The sequence below is a fragment of the Numenius arquata genome, chromosome 20, assembly GCF_964106895.1.
Source record: "Numenius arquata chromosome 20, bNumArq3.hap1.1, whole genome shotgun sequence".
In the NCBI taxonomy this organism is placed as follows: Eukaryota; Metazoa; Chordata; class Aves; order Charadriiformes; family Scolopacidae; genus Numenius; species Numenius arquata.
In genome coordinates this window covers 5207327-5225856 of record NC_133595.1, presented here as the reverse complement: position 1 = coordinate 5225856, position 18530 = coordinate 5207327, and the positions used below count along the sequence as shown (strand labels likewise).

General features: G+C 40.3%; 1 protein-coding gene across 1 annotated transcript in view; it reads right to left on the bottom strand.

Moving 5' to 3' along the window:
* RERE (arginine-glutamic acid dipeptide repeats) overlaps positions 1 to 18530 on the bottom strand; it is a 119672-nt gene that overhangs the window by 67165 nt on the left and 33977 nt on the right. The window contains exon 7 of the mRNA XM_074161804.1: positions 12239 to 12337. Within this exon, the coding sequence (XP_074017905.1) occupies positions 12239 to 12337 (99 nt within the window). The remainder of the gene's footprint in view (positions 1 to 12238; positions 12338 to 18530) is intronic.

The following is an 18530-nucleotide window of genomic DNA, read 5'->3' as shown; positions in this document are numbered from 1 at the left end:
CCCCATGTAGCCTAAAAGCTATATAAATCTGAGCGGATACTGAGGGGGAGGAGGAGGAGGAAAGGAAGGAAAGGAACAAAAGAAGAAGAAAAAAAACCACAGTGGATCACGCACAAGTGGACAGGGAAACAAGTGAGATATCAAGAGGCCAGTAAAAGCTGAAGCAAAACCACAAACCCAGAAGCTACGTGCACTTTGAGCCTTTACCACAATATATTCTAAACCACAGGGCGCATGAAAGCACAAAAGCAACGCTGGAGGAGGAACACACAGTAGTGGTTTTTAAACACGCCCTCGTGAGCGCTGATCAACACAACCCATCTTCCACCCCACGGAAACCCCTCACGTTTGTATGTCAGCAGCTCGGAAATTCAGCGTTCTCCGCTCTAGCACCAGCAGGTACCGAGTCTCTCTCTGGATCGAGTCCTTATTTGCTGTCAAATTCTTTTTATGGCAGTATAATCATTAGCTTTACTGGCACTGTTACCCTCGTAACTAATTAGGAATCTTGGATGGATGCAGAAAATGATTAATATTTAGTCACTGTGCCTCTACTACAGAAGCAGCCTATTATCAAACAAGTGACACCTCCACAAACTTAAATTAAATAATGGCTCCCATAGAGGATTCGGAGCCACCGACAGAACGGCAAGTGATTTAAGTAACATAAAGCTGAGCAACTGGTGATGGATCGCAGTTTCTTCACTCGCTCTGTTACAGCCTGTAATAGAACAAATGATCATTTTTCAGCCTAATTGAATATGGCCGCCCCGTTTATACACAAAAGGAGACAAAGCTATATAATTTGCTTCATTAAAATGCATTTTCATGTCATCTGAAAGATTAAAAAAAATTGGTGCTGTTGATAGGGAAGATGAGAAAAATAAAATTTATCATGCAAACAGAACTTACAAATGAGGTGTATTTTGGCATTCGTACTGCTTATGCTTGCGCAAGAAAGATAAGTTCTGAGCACTAAAGCACACGGAGCATCCATACTGTGACAGGAATCAAAGTTTCTTAAATAAGAATTATGTCACTATACCAATTTGAAGAAGCTTTTTGCCATTTTCTGCTGCAATGGCCACTGGGCCTTACTGCACAGTTCTCAGATAAGCTGTGAGGCAGAACCGCAGAGTATCTAGTGACATTTGAAATGTTTGGGAAAAGTCTTTTTTCTTCCATAATTATTAGAAAAATCAAAGTACCTGTTAAAAAGGAGCCTTTTCCAACATTAAGAGTTTCAAGCAAGAGTGCTGCAAATATAACCTTATTTCAAATATAATCTTAATTGCACTAAAGCTTTCTGAGATGACACATTTTAGTCCTCTCACCCTCCTCAAGCCGGGTGGCAAACCTCGCTGTTCTTCCTCTCCCTTCTCCAACACCCCCTTTAGCTTTCATTGCCTGGAGATGCTGGGAAGAGATCCAGGAACCTAAAGAGTTATTTAAAATCAGTTACCATTTGACACTGGAAAAGAAATTTGCTGTCTTCCATATTTCTGGCCTGGCCAAGAAAGCCCCACAGCCTCTCTGCTGGTTCTCCATGGAGCATCACTGCTGCCAGGAAATGCTACCGTGGCAACAATGATCCGTTATGGACGGCAACCACAGCACCATGATGGAGAACCTGGTGTGTCTGCCCTACCAGGCATGAAGGCACGGGCTGAACCCCATACTGTGTCCTAAGTAAAATAACCTCAACCTGGTCCCAGCTCCGCTCATCCTTGGACCTCTTTGACCAACACCCTCTACAGCTGCAGCTCAGGCTTGGGATTCCCCCCATCCACATCCACGCAGAACGGAAGGCAAAGCTAAGAGATCCAAACTATCAGTAGGAAAAACTTGCAGGGGGAAAATTAAAAAAAAAATAAAATAAAATCAAATGTCATCTTGCAAAGTTGGAGAAAACACTAATTTGTCTCTGCACTTGCTTTGTTTTAGGTGGGTTTTTTTGTTTGTAAAGCAAATCTTGTTAAGAACGGCAAATTGCCATTTCCTATGGTTTAGGCAGCAAACAACTCTTTCAAAATACGATATCGGTTTGCCACAGCAAGTAATCCATTCCTGGGCTCTATGTGTTTACTAAAGTATAATCCCAACATAAGTATTCCAAAACAAAATTCTTTTATCTATACCAGCTTAGATTAAGCCAAAATTACTTGGAAAGATGGTGGAGGTTTCTATCATACACTTAACAGAAAAATATCAAAGCACTTCACCATTATTTATCACTGTATTAGAATTGCACTTTTAGGTATTAAGGAGGTAAGGATCCTGTGGACTAATACCTGCAAGACAGATAAAATTCAACCAAACTACTGAAATGACAGGACTATTGAAATAATCTGAAATCAAACCAAGAACTCTGGATGTTGCTAAGAATACAAGCCGATAAACGACTCACCCCTCCTTACCCATTAGAAAAGATGAATTTAAATTACACTATTTACAGCATTTCCAAAAAAAAAAATAAAAAGAAAAATTCAAATCTTCTGAAAACAGATAAGCTAACCAACATTTCTCCTATTGAAATTACAAAACTGTTTTCAGGAGCATAAATTCATACAACCCTAGATGTTGGGGTGCTGGGATAACAGACATCAAGGAGCACGAGTCAGAAACCTATCTAAGGCCATTTAGTACATTTGTATTCAGAATGGGAAAGAAACTGCGAAATGTATCTTAATTAACACTATCGGTCTTTCAAAAGTCAATCACACTATTAACAAATATGGATTATCTTTTAAAAAAAAATTAAATTTCAGAATTTGGAAATTAAGCTATGTACAAAGAAATGGAGAGTAAATAGGTCAGTGGGGTGTAAGCAAGATAGCTTTGATACATGGAGTCTTTTTGACATTAATTTAAGAGGCCTTCCCCCTAAAAAGACAGATATGGGGCAGAAAAAGTTTTACCATGAACACTTCCAGTCACTCATTCCCTTCTGCTGGCTACGGGAAAAGCATTAACCCTAGAAACTCCCGGAATTGTGACAATCCCTGCACTCTCCAGATGCTTCTTACTGTGGCAATGACATGACTCAGTTTCCTTTTGGAGGAGAACAGGACATAGGACCGTGTTCTATTTAAACCACATTCCGGATCTCGTAGCAGATAAAATCTGACTGAAAGGTCAGCGTATTGAAGACAGTAACTGTGTCACTGACCAGAATATCATCTGATGGGGAGAAGGAGGAGAGACAGACGCGTCCATGCCGCGCATTAGCACGCTTGGTTTATTTTCCTCCCCTGCGCGAGGCAGGGTGAATAGTCTTTGTTTCAGCTGCAATAGTGCTGAGCCGCGCGGCTCGGGCTGCTATACATAGAACTTGTAAGATATACACGAACATTAAAACTGACTCCAGCTCTGTTGCTAAGAAACTAGGAAGGATAGCTTTTTTGGCCCTCTTCATCTATAAAATAACCACCTTGCCCTATGGGAGAACGAATGCAATCTCTCAAGTCCCTCAGCGCCTTGTTCTCATTTTTAAATGAACACAGAAAGATGATCGAGAATGCCAGGAAGTGCAAGTGATCTCCATTTTTAAGATGCCCTTGAAAATGAGATGAAAAACATGGTTTCAACAATCAGCTGCTGTCGTATTTATTAATCTTTCAAGCAGGGATTCTTTCCCCTTGGCAACAGTGAACTGTGTGGATGTGCTTCTGTCTCGATCACAAACCCTTTTCTGGAGAACAAAACACACCACCAGCTTCTGAAAGCACCTACAAATTATTTAGTTTATACTGGAGTTAAACTTTGAGTTTAGAGTTTAGCTTCCCGTCCGTCCCCACACAGAAATAGCCCTCTAAGCCGTGGCAACTGGCCAGTGTAAATATTTGTTGTATTATTTTTGGGGATCAGCAATATGGTAAGTGCTTAATAGATAAAAAATATACCACACGAAGGCAGAAAGACGATGAATCAAGAAACATATGGCGGTTAAACAAAGCAAATTAAAAAAAAATGATATTGTTAAGAAAAGACTAACTTATCTGGCAGCTGTGGAAAGATCAAGATTAGCGAAAGCAGTGAAATCACCCATTTTGAAGCCAAGGTCACTGACGGGATTTATAGATTTATCCCTGAAGGCAGCCTTTGCTGAACATGAAATGCTGAAATAATTTTATTTTTTTTTCCTAATCTACCCCCCCGCACCCCATTTGGGCTATCTCATTTGCTGGAGGCTTTTAAAATTCATTCCTTTTCACAGCTGGTTAAACAATGGAATCTTTCTGCAAACTAAAAGGACAAAATTGATTGCCCTACACAAACTTTTCTGCACGTATAATTGATTTTTAATTCACTGTCTTATTTCCGAAAGGACTTGACAATAAACTCAGTGCTGTATGTGCAATATTGATCCCTTTAAACAAGGGCTTGGATCAAAGACTGATGCAAGTTAATCACAACCAAAAAGATTGTTATCTTTTGTCTAGAAACCTGTGTTTAAACTAAATTCACCTTTTCTAGCCATATTACACCTTGTATTTTCTAGCTGTACTGCACCTTATTGCTTTGTAGCCCTGTCAACTGCTAAGTAACGGGAATTTTATTCAACTTTTAAATAATAACTTTTTTTGTCCTAAGCAGAATAGTTTCAGCCTTCATTGGTTACTTTTTACTGCAAGGACTGATGGTCCTTTTACGCTCCAAGTCCTTAGAATAAGCTACAGGGAAGACTGTACGTTCCCACTCTTTTTTAAACTAAAATCTTATTTTTCTTCAAATAAAGGTCCTCTAGACCATGGCAATTTGTGTTTGGTGGGGTTTTTTTATCTCAACGCTCAATTAATTTTCAACTGTTACCGAGTAACACACTTGCTAATGGCATCAGATGGCTTGATTTCTAAAGTCCAGAAATGTTAATTTAGTAGGAACTGTCACCCTACTGTGAAACTGTAAATGTTTACTTTTTTGTGGATAAAAAATTAAAACTAAGCAGTAACTGATACCTTAACCTTCTAAGCCCACGCGCGCGCTCACACACAGCCTGCAATGCCAACCTCCTTTTCGAATATCCCTTGATGATTTTCCACCACCACCCCCTGACTATTCCAGAGGCTCTGTTTCAATTTTGCTATGAATTACATTTTCTATAGCTGCCATATAAACAGTAAATAAAATTCATGGTATTTTTGCCCCAGTAAGCAGCTCTGTCTTCCAGCGTATCTGAAAAGCCTGGCTTCAAAGGAGTGAGCAATGAAAACAATGTTTTCATGAGCAGATACTCCAAAAAGGGCAGACGAGAGGCATTTGAAGATGATTCCGGGCAAAGAAGCCAAGCAAATAAGTATGTGGTTTTTGCATAAGTAATTTCTTGACCAGCTAGACTGGATTACAAATACTTGCAAACACGTTAAGAAATGGGTTTGCTGTATCTTGTCATTTTTGGCAGAAGGATCTCCACTTGTATTTTATGACAAATGAGCTTTATGCTGAAGCCAGGTGTGGATATTTTAAAATTTATGAACTTGTAAATCCACATACATGGCCAATTAAGGTTTATCACCAGCAAGGATTAACTATCCCTCCACATAAATTTAAGAGGTTGTTTGAATCTAGGTTGTTTACCTCAACTACTCTACATCAAAAGCAATGTAAAATATTTAAAGGGCAGCATATTTCATGATAAAAGCTAGTTATCAAGGACATCACGGTGTGTCATCAACAGTTCTGCACAGAGATGCACAAGTGGGAAAAAAAAAAATCTTCTTCCTAAGAAATACTTAAGAATTTCTTTTTGAGAATTTAACATCTCTGAAAAGATGGGACTAAGTGTAGAAGAAAAAGGAGGAAGTGTCCAAGAAATAATGCAAAACGACTGTTTCACCCAGATTCTCTTTAACTTTGGAAGACACAGCCCTGAATTTCAAAGATGGCTCCATTAGCCTCGCCAGTGTTCCTCATAATCAACATCTGAATGCTAATTAGGAGCACAATTCCATGCAGCAAAAGCATCCCTGTGCAATAAACTGCAACACAGCAGCAGTGAACCCTGCCTGTAGCTAGCATGCATAAGTAAACAGAATTAATAACTACCCAAGTGTGGACGGGTGACTTAATCTGTTTCGATTAGATGCAGCTCAGCCTGAAGCCTTTGTGTTATTTAAAATGTGTTCATCATGTTTAATTAAAAACCTAATAAACTAGAGGTTCTTTTAGTTCTGATTTGTATTTCTCTCTTCTGTAAGCCCTATTGATTTTGTTAGGACTTTTGATAAAAAAGAGACAGAAAAAAGCACATTCTGAATAAAGAGACAAAAATGCACGATCAAATCAGCAGGACAAGAACTACTCGATTTCCTTCACCGTTTCTGATACAGGAGGCACACCAGAATTAAAAACCATTTCATTACATTAACAAAACTTAAGATGAACATAGTGTATTTTGTAAATGATAGCCATTTGATGGGTTATTTATCTGAAATGGAAGCGTGCACAATAAGCTCGTTTTAGGACCTGGAGCAAGCGTAGGGTCAGAACTGTACTGAACATCCCCGAAAGTATAGAAGTCACTTTGCAGAGAAGATTTTGTCCCAAGAGGGTAGAAATTACGTAGAGACAATTTTTCTTGTGAAATATTTCCACTGAAACCACACCAGGAAATACGGGTGTTCAATTTAACCTAAACTGAAAGAAGCAAATGATCGTAGTTCCAGATTTGGAACCTGGGGAAGGTAAAGCAGCAAATCACCAGGGCAAGCACCAGAGTTCTCAGACAGGTGCTCAGTTTCAGGTTTGTTGTACTTAACTCTTGATAGACAACAAACTTTAAAGTCTGCGTGTTTCAAAATACAATTTCAATGTCAGTTTTGAAATATTTACAACAGGAGAAGAAGAATTGAACCAGCACCATTCTGTTCTTTTTAGGGATTTCTGATTGCTTGCATCAAAAATGCCTGTAGTCTGTCAAAGATTAAAGGAGATATCTTTAGAGATGACCATGAGAAGCAGAGTAGAGCTCCCTTCTCTTTGACAATCCCTCACTGAGTTTTGAGTGAAGCATCTTTGTTTTCTCGGCGCGTTGAAAGCAAGACAAATACTAACCGCATCTTGTCTGTCCTACAACCTAAGGTCACGCACACAATGACAAGAACAGTGTTCGAGAGACTGGGTGTCACCAGGGCTTAGGGAGACCACGAAAGGTGACTGAAGAAAATCAAAGGAGAAACGAGGTTATTCTAATCTCAAGTTAGGGACAGACATCCCATAGAACACACGCCCAATGGCTAAATCAGCTCCCTTTCCAGCTACACTGACCTTGCTCCAGCAGCATCACGCCACGTGTCAGACATGGCATTCGGTGCCAAGGAAGCTTGGGAGAGGGCACTGCCACCAGCTGTGTCAGAACAGAGGACTTGCCCCACGGCTTCTCCCCAAATAACGCACCCACTCAGAACTGTACCACTCTCCCTTTGAAACTGCAGCCCAACACTGACGAGGGTCCGCGGGTGATGCTGCGGATGGTGGTCCAGGGGGTGTGTGCTTACAAAGTGCTTAAATACGGCATTATATATGACAGATGCTCAACAAATTTGTCCACAGAAGAAAATTCGTGAGCACTACAAGAGAAACCAACCCCTCCCCACCAAATCATCGCTGGAAATGGATGTCGTCAGGTGTGGCATAAGTCTTAATAAACAGGAAACAGCTGCTGGTAGAGCTGCAAGCAGAGGCACCAGTGAAGAAGTTTCCTTAGTCACTTTTATTAGGCAGAGTGGAAGGCTGGTTTTCACAGTGTGCCTCTGAATTTGCATACTGGAATAAAAAAGGTTTAAAAATAGCCATAGGTTTAGAAGCACAAGGGAGACAACAAACCTCCGTCTTCATATTTACAGAGCCTTCCATTTAATTCAATCACTGGCAAATTTTATCCTCTGCTTAATTTGATCTAAACCTCTGTAACCACATCATCAGTAGTAAAAATAACGTAACTTCCATCCTTTATTTTAATCAGTTCTGATCGCTGCAAACCAGCTCGTACTTAACAGTTTGGTCACAGGCAACGAAGCTGTTTCAATTAACAAGAAAAGCTTTATCTTTGGGCAACAGATAGTCCACAGAGAAAGTTAAAAGCTTTATAAATAAATACATTTTCAATAAATTTGAGTTATTCACACAGTGTTTTATCACAAATATCACTGAATACTACAGAGGCCTGTGCTGGACACAGCGTTGCTATTGTGCGCACGAGAAAATCAACCACATTAATCATCCAGCACAGTGGAAATGGATCCAGTCAAAATACTTGTGCAAGTAATAGAGCAACCAACTTACAGAGGATTTTTGACTTAGGGAGGTTTTAAGAATTAGTTTTGTACTAAGCCAGTTCTTTCCCTGCATCAAAGTGACCACACTTCTTCTGCAGCTGCTTTTGCCCAATGACTTGACGTTGCCACAACGCTCCTTTCCCCTCGCACAACCCTGCATCTTCCCTGCAAATAAGGCTTTTCTGATGCTCACCTTAAAAATCTGGCAGAAAAATTAACTTCAGAATAACAAAAGTGGGAGTGTGGCTTTTTTGGGGTCCAGAGGCATGGCAGGGAGCAGAACGTGATTCCAGGAATGGACAAACTGAGAGAACAAAAGCCATGATTTATGTTATTTCAATTGGCCCCAGGCCACAGAGTCTCTCTCAGGTAAGGAGTTGAGCTAACAAAGCTTTGTACCCCATGTGCTATCTGCTTGTTTATACAAGGTGTAAAAATTAAATCAGCTGGGCCACAAGACGAGATTAATTTTAAGTCCAGCTCAAACAGGGACACGGTTCGGGCCTTTCACTTGCCTTACACGTATGTCTCTTGGATTATCAGCCAGCCACGTTACTACAGGCTTTCATCACTTGCCATCAGGAGATGGGGGGACACATAATAAGGTTCTCCCTAAAATTTAATTGTTTTGACCAGACTTTGGGTTTGACACATCAGTGTTTTCTGAAAAACACTTTGTTGGGGAGTTCCTATGCTGTTTAGCACCCCATGTATCCCACAGAAAGGGTTTTCCTCCGTTTCACAGAGCCAACAAGGAGGAAACTTCCCTTGCAAGTCTCAGAAACGCTCAGAAGTGCAGCGCAGCTGCTTTAATCTGGAGTGTTCTACAAACTCCCAGGGACAAACGCGCTATGAAGTTGTGCAGGTGGAGCTTAGCTGTCTATAAATAAGAGCACAGTTTGATCTCTGGCTCTGCCGAGGCTGGAGGGCTGCCAAATATTTCTGGAAACTTGGATAGAACAGAACAAGAACAAATGCGATAAAATGAGCGGAGCCTGACAATGATTTATAGAGTCAATGATCATTATTCTGTACTCACAGTGTTTGCACTTTTGGAGTAATGTTTCATTTTTCAATAAACTTTGCTTTTTTTCTTATTCGTAAGGCTCTATTCTCGATCATTTAACACAGATTGCTCATCAAACCCCCCTGAGCTGCAGCAGCTATGGCATCCACAGCACAGTGCAGCTGATGGAAAAAAACAAGGAGACTGAAAAAAAAAAAATCTACACAGAAAAAGAGGTGTCGGCACTGTACAATTTAACCATGAATGCAGGAAAGAACATATGCAGAGAAAACAGAGGTTAAAACAATAACTTAAACACAGGGCGGAGCACTTGAAGTATTTGTTCTGACAGTTGGTTCCCTAAATAAAACTCCTTTTTATGACAAGATAACCATAAAAAGTATCAGGAAAGCGCGTTCTAGGCTTTTTACTCATCCTCTCCTTCGCTTTGCTGCCGGTGTTAGCACATGATCCTCTTTCACTCTACGACTTCAGGCAGTCTCTTACCACAAAGGCTCTTTGTTGGATTTCAGAATAAGCTTACTTTAATACGGGTTTATATGGCCTGCCCTACCCCTAATCTAGCTCTTGCGAAAAGGTTTACATAAGGAGAGCACAAGCACACATAATTCATTGGAATAACGCCCTGAGAAACTGGAGCTTAAAAAAAAAGTCTCTCCAGCCATTGTCTGAATAATTAAAAAATGCTAAGAGACCACGAAAGCTTCACCCATTATTAATAAGTTTTATTTTATAGCACTACTGCAAATTTGTTAGTAGCTTAACAAGACCACAAAATTTTTATTTCTATTTACTTCTTCAAATACTTTTACCAATTAGCTAAGTAGCTTAAAAAATAATTCATTCAAAGGAAAAAAGAAACAAAAAACTTCTCTTGTCACTTTTACATGCTGCCTTGCACCATATCAGATTCTTTTCATGTATCTGCCTGGTAAGTTTACGTGACAAGTTGAATTTCTAACCCCAATATGGTACATAAGAGGGAAGAAGCTTTTCCAACAGTGAAAGGTAAAAACCATAAGCGAGTCTGAAGTTCTTCTGTGATAAATATTTTATCATAACTAACTTCCAATCATCTGATTTTCTATTTTAGTGCACATTGCAGCCTAATTATTGAGCTAGGAAATATAATATTTTCCCATTTTCACAAAACCAGACATGCCCAGTCAGTCTCCTAAAGAGGTACCGTCTTCTTACATGTTACATTTCACATAAATCTATTCTGTTAAGCACAATTAACATCAGCATTAAAATGCAAATATTTTTAGGATGTAATCCAAGTGAACTTGTTCAGCATTTCTCCTAGTTATTGAAAAGGCAGGAGTTTTGCTCCCCCCCCCCCCCCCCCTTTTTTTCTTTTTTTTACAGTCAAGTACTTGTGTGCTGGCTCAAGCTGCAAGGTCTGGAAAGCAAAGGGTTGTGATGCAGCAGCATTTGGAACCCAAATGCCGCCAGAAAATGCATCTTGTGTTTAATGCAGTATTTAAGAATCTGTTTGTTTACAAGGTGTCAGCAAATTAAGATTCTATAATTTGCTCCCAACTGCACATGATTTATTTCGGTTTACAACCCTACAGAAAACTGTTTCATAAGCACAGTTGCATTATATCATATGTATAAAAATTAAGCCAGCAGAAACCTCACGGTTGCAGCAATTAAGCTGCAGAATGAAACACAAGAAGCACTTCTGCTTTGCTAATTCTCACACAGATATCGTCTCCCCCAAACTCGGGGAAAAAACCCAGAAATAAAATAAAAATGTGGTCCATTTGAGTGTGAAGTGCTTTCCCAGCAGCACACCTTTTCTGTCAACTGGAGCTTTCATGAAGAGGTGCCTTTCTCAGGTCAAAATTATTTTTTTCCACTAATCAGCCTGCAGAGCAGCATCTTTTAGAGGGCTACCGACAACATTAGCATTTCAACCCAAAGCCATGTACACCCAAAGCCCTCAACCTCTGTCTGAAGGAAAGAATGACATGTTTACATGTTCCTTCCCTGCCTGCACCATGACCTCAAACCTAGAAAGACATAACTACCAGCACATGCTGAAACAGCGGCCATATGGAAGAATCGACACTGAATTGTGTAAATTGATGAGACTTGCAGCGCACCAGGATGTTAAACTGTATGAGCCCAAATCCCGCAGCGATTGACAGTCCACAACTGTGACAACACAATACTGCAACTGCGTATTTACTCCATGCAGCAAACTCATCACGTCCACACATTACTTTGGAGGCTCCATATAAGATGGATGCATTGTTTCCAGTACAGTTTGGGAGCCTGACGATTTCGACATACTTTAAAGTAAATGTGGATGGCATGGCTAAATCCCAGCTTTCAGATAAGCTTATTTTTGGTCTGCTTTTTGTCAAAGATTCATCCATCAAGAACGAGGCCAGTAAACACTTTCTAATATTTCATATGAGGGGAAGGCGGGACTAAATCTCAAACTCTGTTTAGGAGAAACACCGATACCCAACCTCCCATTAGCCAACTTGAGCTGAGACTGTAAGTCTCCTCCAATACCAGGAGATAAAAAACAGGGACAATAGTTTGTAAGCCTTTTACATCTTACCCTACTCCAATTAATGAATGGGGCCTTCCTGGAGGTGAAACGAAATTTAAAGGCCAGAAGTTTTGCAGCTGGTTATTTACCCTACTGCATCCTCTCAAAAGCAGTTACTTGATCTTCTCCTTTCTTATTCTACTATTAGAAAGGTATTTTCCCCAGTCTAATAAAGTTCTTTATATCAAACAAAGGCCCACTAAGAGAATTGTGCAAAAATTCATCCTGTGCAGCAAATTATTTGCCCCCTCTTTCCCATAAAGATAACCTCTTTAGAAGGAAAAAAAAGAAAAAAAAAAAAAAAAGAAAAAAGCAAGATAAGCAACATGAAGTATAAAAGCTCAAGGGAATAATTCATTTCCCTACCACTTCATCTTCAGTCCAACACTTCTCAATCAGTTTTGGCACAGGTTTCTTCACCAAGCGCTGCAGGGCTTTTCCAGCATCATAGTTACTTTCATGTAGCTAAAAAGTAAAGAAGACAAATAGATCATTCAGTGGAATTAGCAGTGATCTGATATTGGAGAGAAAACACTAAAGGGGGCCATATGAGATGTTCTATGCCTAATTATTTTTACTGTTGATATATGAAGTGAAATTTAAACAACCCGAAGGGTAATTGGGGCTTTATTAGTAGAAGAAACAGCTTGAAACAAGTACCTTTTTTCCCCTTCCTTCCTAAACTTCTCCCAGATAATGCTGCAGCTCATAAAGCACTGAAGATTTTTTAGTTAACTTTGAAAAAATACATTTTACATTAGAAATTCCAGGAAAATTTTTAAAAGCTTCAACAAAAGGTTTTGTATTCTATGCAGTGTATTTTCTACAGATTAGTAAAACCAAGTGGAAAAACCAACACAGAGGAGGGATTGCAAGCCATGGGATGTCAAGTTTACCCATCCAGAAAATTCTCTTTATTTTTATTGCACTGCAAAGATCACCATGTTGTTGGAAAACGAGTATGGAAAAGAAACAAAACCTCTACAGATAGCTACAGGAGTACATAAAAGCAACTCAGGATGTCTAAGTTGACATTACTGTTTCAGATGGTCACAGCCTACAGTGTACCTTATTTTCTACAATAAATTCAGTATCTATATGATCAAACGCTGTCTGAAGTAGACAGTAGACATTTAAATCACGGTGAGGTAAAAAAACAACTATACTGAAAAAAAATATTCAACAATGAACCCATGAGACTCTCCGGCTCTTCAGTCTTGATAGAAAACATTTAGCACACTGGAGATTTATAGCCTGCCCTATCTTCAAAGTACAGTGGGATTTTAAGGACTGAAGGACTAGTCAGGAGCCTGCTCTATGTTTTCTGAAAATGATCTCCAAGAAAAAGAAATATTGCTGGGATGACAAAAACTGAATTATCTTCCTGCACCCAAGAGGGAGAACGATTTGCATGCAAACTTCCCTCCACAGGCAAGAGGTAGTTTTATCTAAATGCACTGTGCAAGCCAAAGCTTCAAACCTATCGATTAACACTGCAGCATTTTACTGACCCTCCAACGTTTCTTTACAATAGAGACAACCAAACCATTCTGCATTATCTCCTGCTTTTCCTTCCCACCCAGAACTTATCCCGAGCCATCTGCATCCCACCCATGCTGCTAGATCTGTGCTTAATCAGTCTCAGAAAACATTTCTATACAAGCACTATAATTCTTGAACTTCTCCCAAGACTGATGAATGGAACAGGGATCAAGATACAATTATGGAACAGTGACAAGATATTAACTACTTTTTCACTATTAATATTAAGTTACAACAAAACCTGATTACAAGAGGAAAAAACTCCTCATTTTTCTTATGTCAAAAGGCTCAAGTTTTAGAACAGCATTCTGCTTCAAATAAAAACAGCCAGATGACTTACTGCTGCTCACTTCAGCCATTTACATCTCTCAACCAATTCATAAGTACTGATTCTGTACATTTGACAACAGTGAGACCCCTTCTGCCCCGAGGCCACCCCCTAACAATACTGTTTTTTCCTTGTATTGCTTCTTTTGTCTTGTCTTGTCTTAACTCTGACTGTGAGCTCTTCGGTGCCCAAGAATGCCCTGCGTTCATACTGCATCCAGTAGCATGATTCAGGGACTTTTAAAAGTTTTAAATAAATTACTCAAATTTATTTCTGTTAAGTAGGTCTAAGTGATTTCTCCTAAGAAATAAAGGCAGGCATCTGAATCGAGAGAGAAGGGAAGGGAAAAAGCAAGTCACTGGCCCTACAGCATTTTTGTTTAGGCTGTAATAAAAATAAGTGTCCACTGAAAGCCAGCATTGTATAGTTCTCCCAGTAAGTAATCTCTTTGAAGGGTTTTGTGCACCGATTTTTGGAAGCCACCATACAACTACAGAAGGAAGAAAGTCAAATGGCAACTTAAGATTGCTATGACAGCATTTAGAGCAGAATACAGGTATGTGTGCATGTGTGTGTATGTATTATAAAGATAGATATAACATGCTGCTTTAGAGCTGCACCACTGTTGAATTTAGGTTTTAGCTGGGACAAGGCCACTGTAAGGAAGCCAGCATGGCCACAGTGCCATGGTCAGGGCAGAACATTCAACACCTCTTCTGGAGCTGCAGCAGAACTTGCCAAAAGCCAGGAAACGGAAAGCGAAGCTCTGGGCTCTGTGCGGGACTCGTGCAGCTGTGGAAAGCAGCACATCTGTAAGACCTGGTACAAAGCAGCCTTCACTTTCACTTCCTGGATTTTGTCAACTCAGGTTTTAAATAGCTTTTGCATCTCTAAGCACATTGTTTTCTTACAAAACAGGGTTTGCTTTTTCAATAAAAATTATACCATAAACGAAGAGGGAATTTCACAGAACAAAAAGTGCCCATTTCAGACAAGGTCTATCACCCTGGTGTTCTTCATGAAATGGTGCATTTTGGATACCACGTACAAAGCCATGCCATCTTCCTGTCTATTTTATTTGCCTCTCAGAATTCTGGCCATGAATGCCACAGAACAGACTGTGACAGTGTATAAAGCCCACTGGTCTGCAGTACAAAGCCCAGCAGAAATTCCTTTCTTTAGTAAAGAAAAAGTCCTTGCACACAAACCTCAATGTACTAAAAATAACATCCAATTTATTCCATTTGCTGATGAAATTTCAGTTCCATATAATTTTAAGCCTCCTTCTTAATACCCAAAGAGCTGAGTTTCCAGAAAAAAAATTTGATCGAGAATTGTTGCTAAACAGCTCAAACCAGTTAGCTATAAAAGCAGAAGCGCACAGCCCTCTAGAAAATCAGCCCACTCAAAAGTCATTCTGCACAACATGCTCATCCCTGTCCGTAGGGGGTATCAAGAAGAAATTAGTACATTACGGGTTACACTTCACACAAATTGGCTCAAGTCTTCTATTATCTGTAGGAACAGATCTTGAACTGATGAAGGTGCTCTTCCACTAAATTATTGGGGCATTCAAAATTTATTTATACTTGAGGGACTTTCAAAGTAAATTACTTCTAAAAATAGAAGGTCACTGCTGGGCAAAGATCATTACCTGCAATGTGTTTTTAGAACAAACAGTAATTTTCCCTTAACTGGCGGCCTGAACTTTTTCTTTCCTTACCAACAACTAAAATAACAATAGCGTACAGGGTGTTACTGCAGTAAAATAAGCGCATAGCTAATATAATGGGAATGAGAGAGAAAACTAAGCCAGAGTGGTTTTCTATTCATTTTCAGCTTTCTATACGGCACCTACCAGAAAGTTACAGATACTCTGGGCAGTAATTATAACCATTATAACCATGTGTACCTTTGCAGAGTTAACCATGGAAAATAACGCTTCAGCTTCCAAAAAATAATTCCCCCCCCGCCCCCATCCTACTTCTTCAGCTAATTGATCTTTGCAAGCTACTGCCACGAGATACTTCAACACATCCGAGCCACCAATGGCACCTCCTGCTGCTGTACGTCAGGAAGATGTGTTACCCAAGATCATTTTGCAGAAACCGCTGCTTTCCAACCTGCCTCCCCAGGTGAAATTTCCTGACGTACAGGAGAACCATGGCTTGTAAATCCGCCTCTGTTGACTAATCCCATGGCTGCACCTCCATATGCAGGTGACACAATGGGCTGCATCAAGAGAAGTGTGGCCAGCAGGTCACAGGAAGTGATTCTACCCCTCTACTCTGCTCTCGTGAGACCCCACCTGCAGCACTGTGTCCAGCTTTGGAGTCCTCAACACAGGAAGGACATGGACCTGGTGGAACGGGTCCAGCGGAGGGCCACAAAGATGATCAGAGGGATGGAGCACCTCCCCTATGAAGACAGGCTGAGAGAGCTGGAGTTGTTCAGCCTGGAGAAGAGAAGGCTCCAGGGAGACCTTAGAGCCCCTTCCAGTCCCCAAAGGGGCTCCAGGAGAGATGCGGGGGACTCTTGATCAGGGAGTGGAGCCACAGGACAAGGGGTAGGTAATGGTTTTAAATTGAAAGAGGCGAGATTTAGATTAGATCTCAGGAAGAAATTATTTGCTGTGAGGGTGGTGAGACCCTGGCCCAGGTTGCCCAGAGAAGCTGTGGTTGCCCCATCCCTGGTTCAAGGCCAGGTTGGACGGGGCTTTGAGCAACCTGGTCTGGTGGGAGGTGTCCCTGCCCAGGGCAGGGGGGTTGAAACTGGATGATCTTTAAGGTCCCTTCCAACGCTAACCATTCTATGAACCTATGATCTCAGTCCATCTGACACCAGCCATAAGTGAAAGGATAAGAGCAGAAAGCTCCACTTGCAGTGCCAGTCCCAGTTCTCAAACAACATGACTGACTTTAAATGTTTTTTTTTAAACTTGTTTTTTTAAGACTCCCGTGGTATGCAGCACCTACTTATAGGCATGAAAATAAGATGTTGTCCTTTCTACTGGGTACACAGTAATTTTTTCTCCTTGTTTGCACTCCAGCACTGGGAAGAGATCCATCTTAAAGAAAAAAGGGACTGTTTGTTTTGCCAGCTCACCTTGCAAATGTTTTTTTCCGTGCGTGCCACTACCTAAAAGATTTTTCACTTAGGAAATCTGACAGCGTTGAAGAGAATGGCGCTTCTGTTTCTTTTCCCAGTTTGCTCCCTCCCAAAACATGCAGTAATGCCAAAGCCTCTTTGTAACTTGGAGGGCATCTTTCTTTTGCCTCAAGGACAACACGTGTTTTTCCCTGGCAGCACTATTGCCCAAGCAGTTTAAACTGAAAAAAAAATAAATCAGACAAGCCCAGAAAGAATGGACTGGTCTAACAGGCAACTCCTCTGGTTACTGAAAAATAGAAGAGTTTACGGGCCATCAGATCTGTCCCAAATCAACAACAGAAAATACGAGCATTAACTTCTGACCAAGTAATTACATTAATAGCAATCACAAAACTCTTAAGCGCAGACGGGAGAGAAGAGGAGCCACACAACAGAAAAGACACAGATGTGAAAACAAGAGAACTGATACAGGTTTAGAGTCTCCTGAAAAATGTTACTTTTCGCAAGCAGAGGAAAAAAAAAAAGTGCTTTTCTAAGTGCCAGGAGTAGGATAATGCAGCAAAAAGGAAAAATATTTTTTTTATAAGTGCCAGAATTACATTTACTTGTTTCAATCTGGCTGATTAATTCTCTGCTTATTACTTTCAGCCATTTAATGTATACAAGCACTTTATTGGCAAGCGACTCAAACATATAAATAATAGCTAATGATGACTGCCTATGGTTTCATTAACTCCTGGTTGAACTTTTCAAGGTATTGCTATAAACACTAGATTACTATCCTGTCATCTAGAGAATCATCATTTTTAGCATTAACTCTGCCGTCTAAATTTTGAACCACTGTGACATTGCGTACACATACAAACGCAACAAAAGGAATCAGCACAAAAGTACTTATACTTTAAAACAAAATACAGCAATCCCTGCATCACTGGACAGGATTTTAGATTAAAGAAAAACATTCTGAATGTGCACGTGTCCAAAAATCTCTTTTATATTACAACAGTCATTAAACAAAGCTCCATCCCAGGCAAGGCTTATTACCATAAAGTCTACACGTTACCACAAGGTTTCCAGTTTCCCCTATAGCTCCTCAGCAGAGCTGCCATTTTCTGTCTGCGTGAGGCTGCAAATAAATTCTCCTTTTGGCATGGCTCAGCTGTCAGGCACCTCTGGTCTGTAATGAACCCATGAATTACATCTTGCAGCTCTGACATCTCTGGTCTTGCTCATCAAAATATTGTTCTTCAATTGTAATTTATAACTTAATTTAAACGTCCCTTTTACTGTGACCTTTTTAGATCAGAATGGCATTGCATCTGGCAGCTTCTACTTCAGCAAGGCATCCTTTTGCAATTACAGTCATTATGATCTCCCTTGAAAAGCCCATCTGAGTTAAGCTGCATTCATGCCACAGTATTAAATAATTGCAGTCCATTAAGAACACTGTTAGATTCCAGAGTCTTTTTCTCTAAGGAAAAATTGCTACTATACAGTGATAAAGTAGTACTGAACTACTTCGAAATCTACCCAGAAAAGCCAATAAAAGCAGAAAGGATTGTTGAGCCAGAACAGCCTTTTGTGGGGACGTAGCCATGTGCAGCACGGGAATTCAGGAGCACCCCGGGTTCGAGTGCTGGCTCTTCCACTGGCCATGGACAAATCACATCCCTTCTC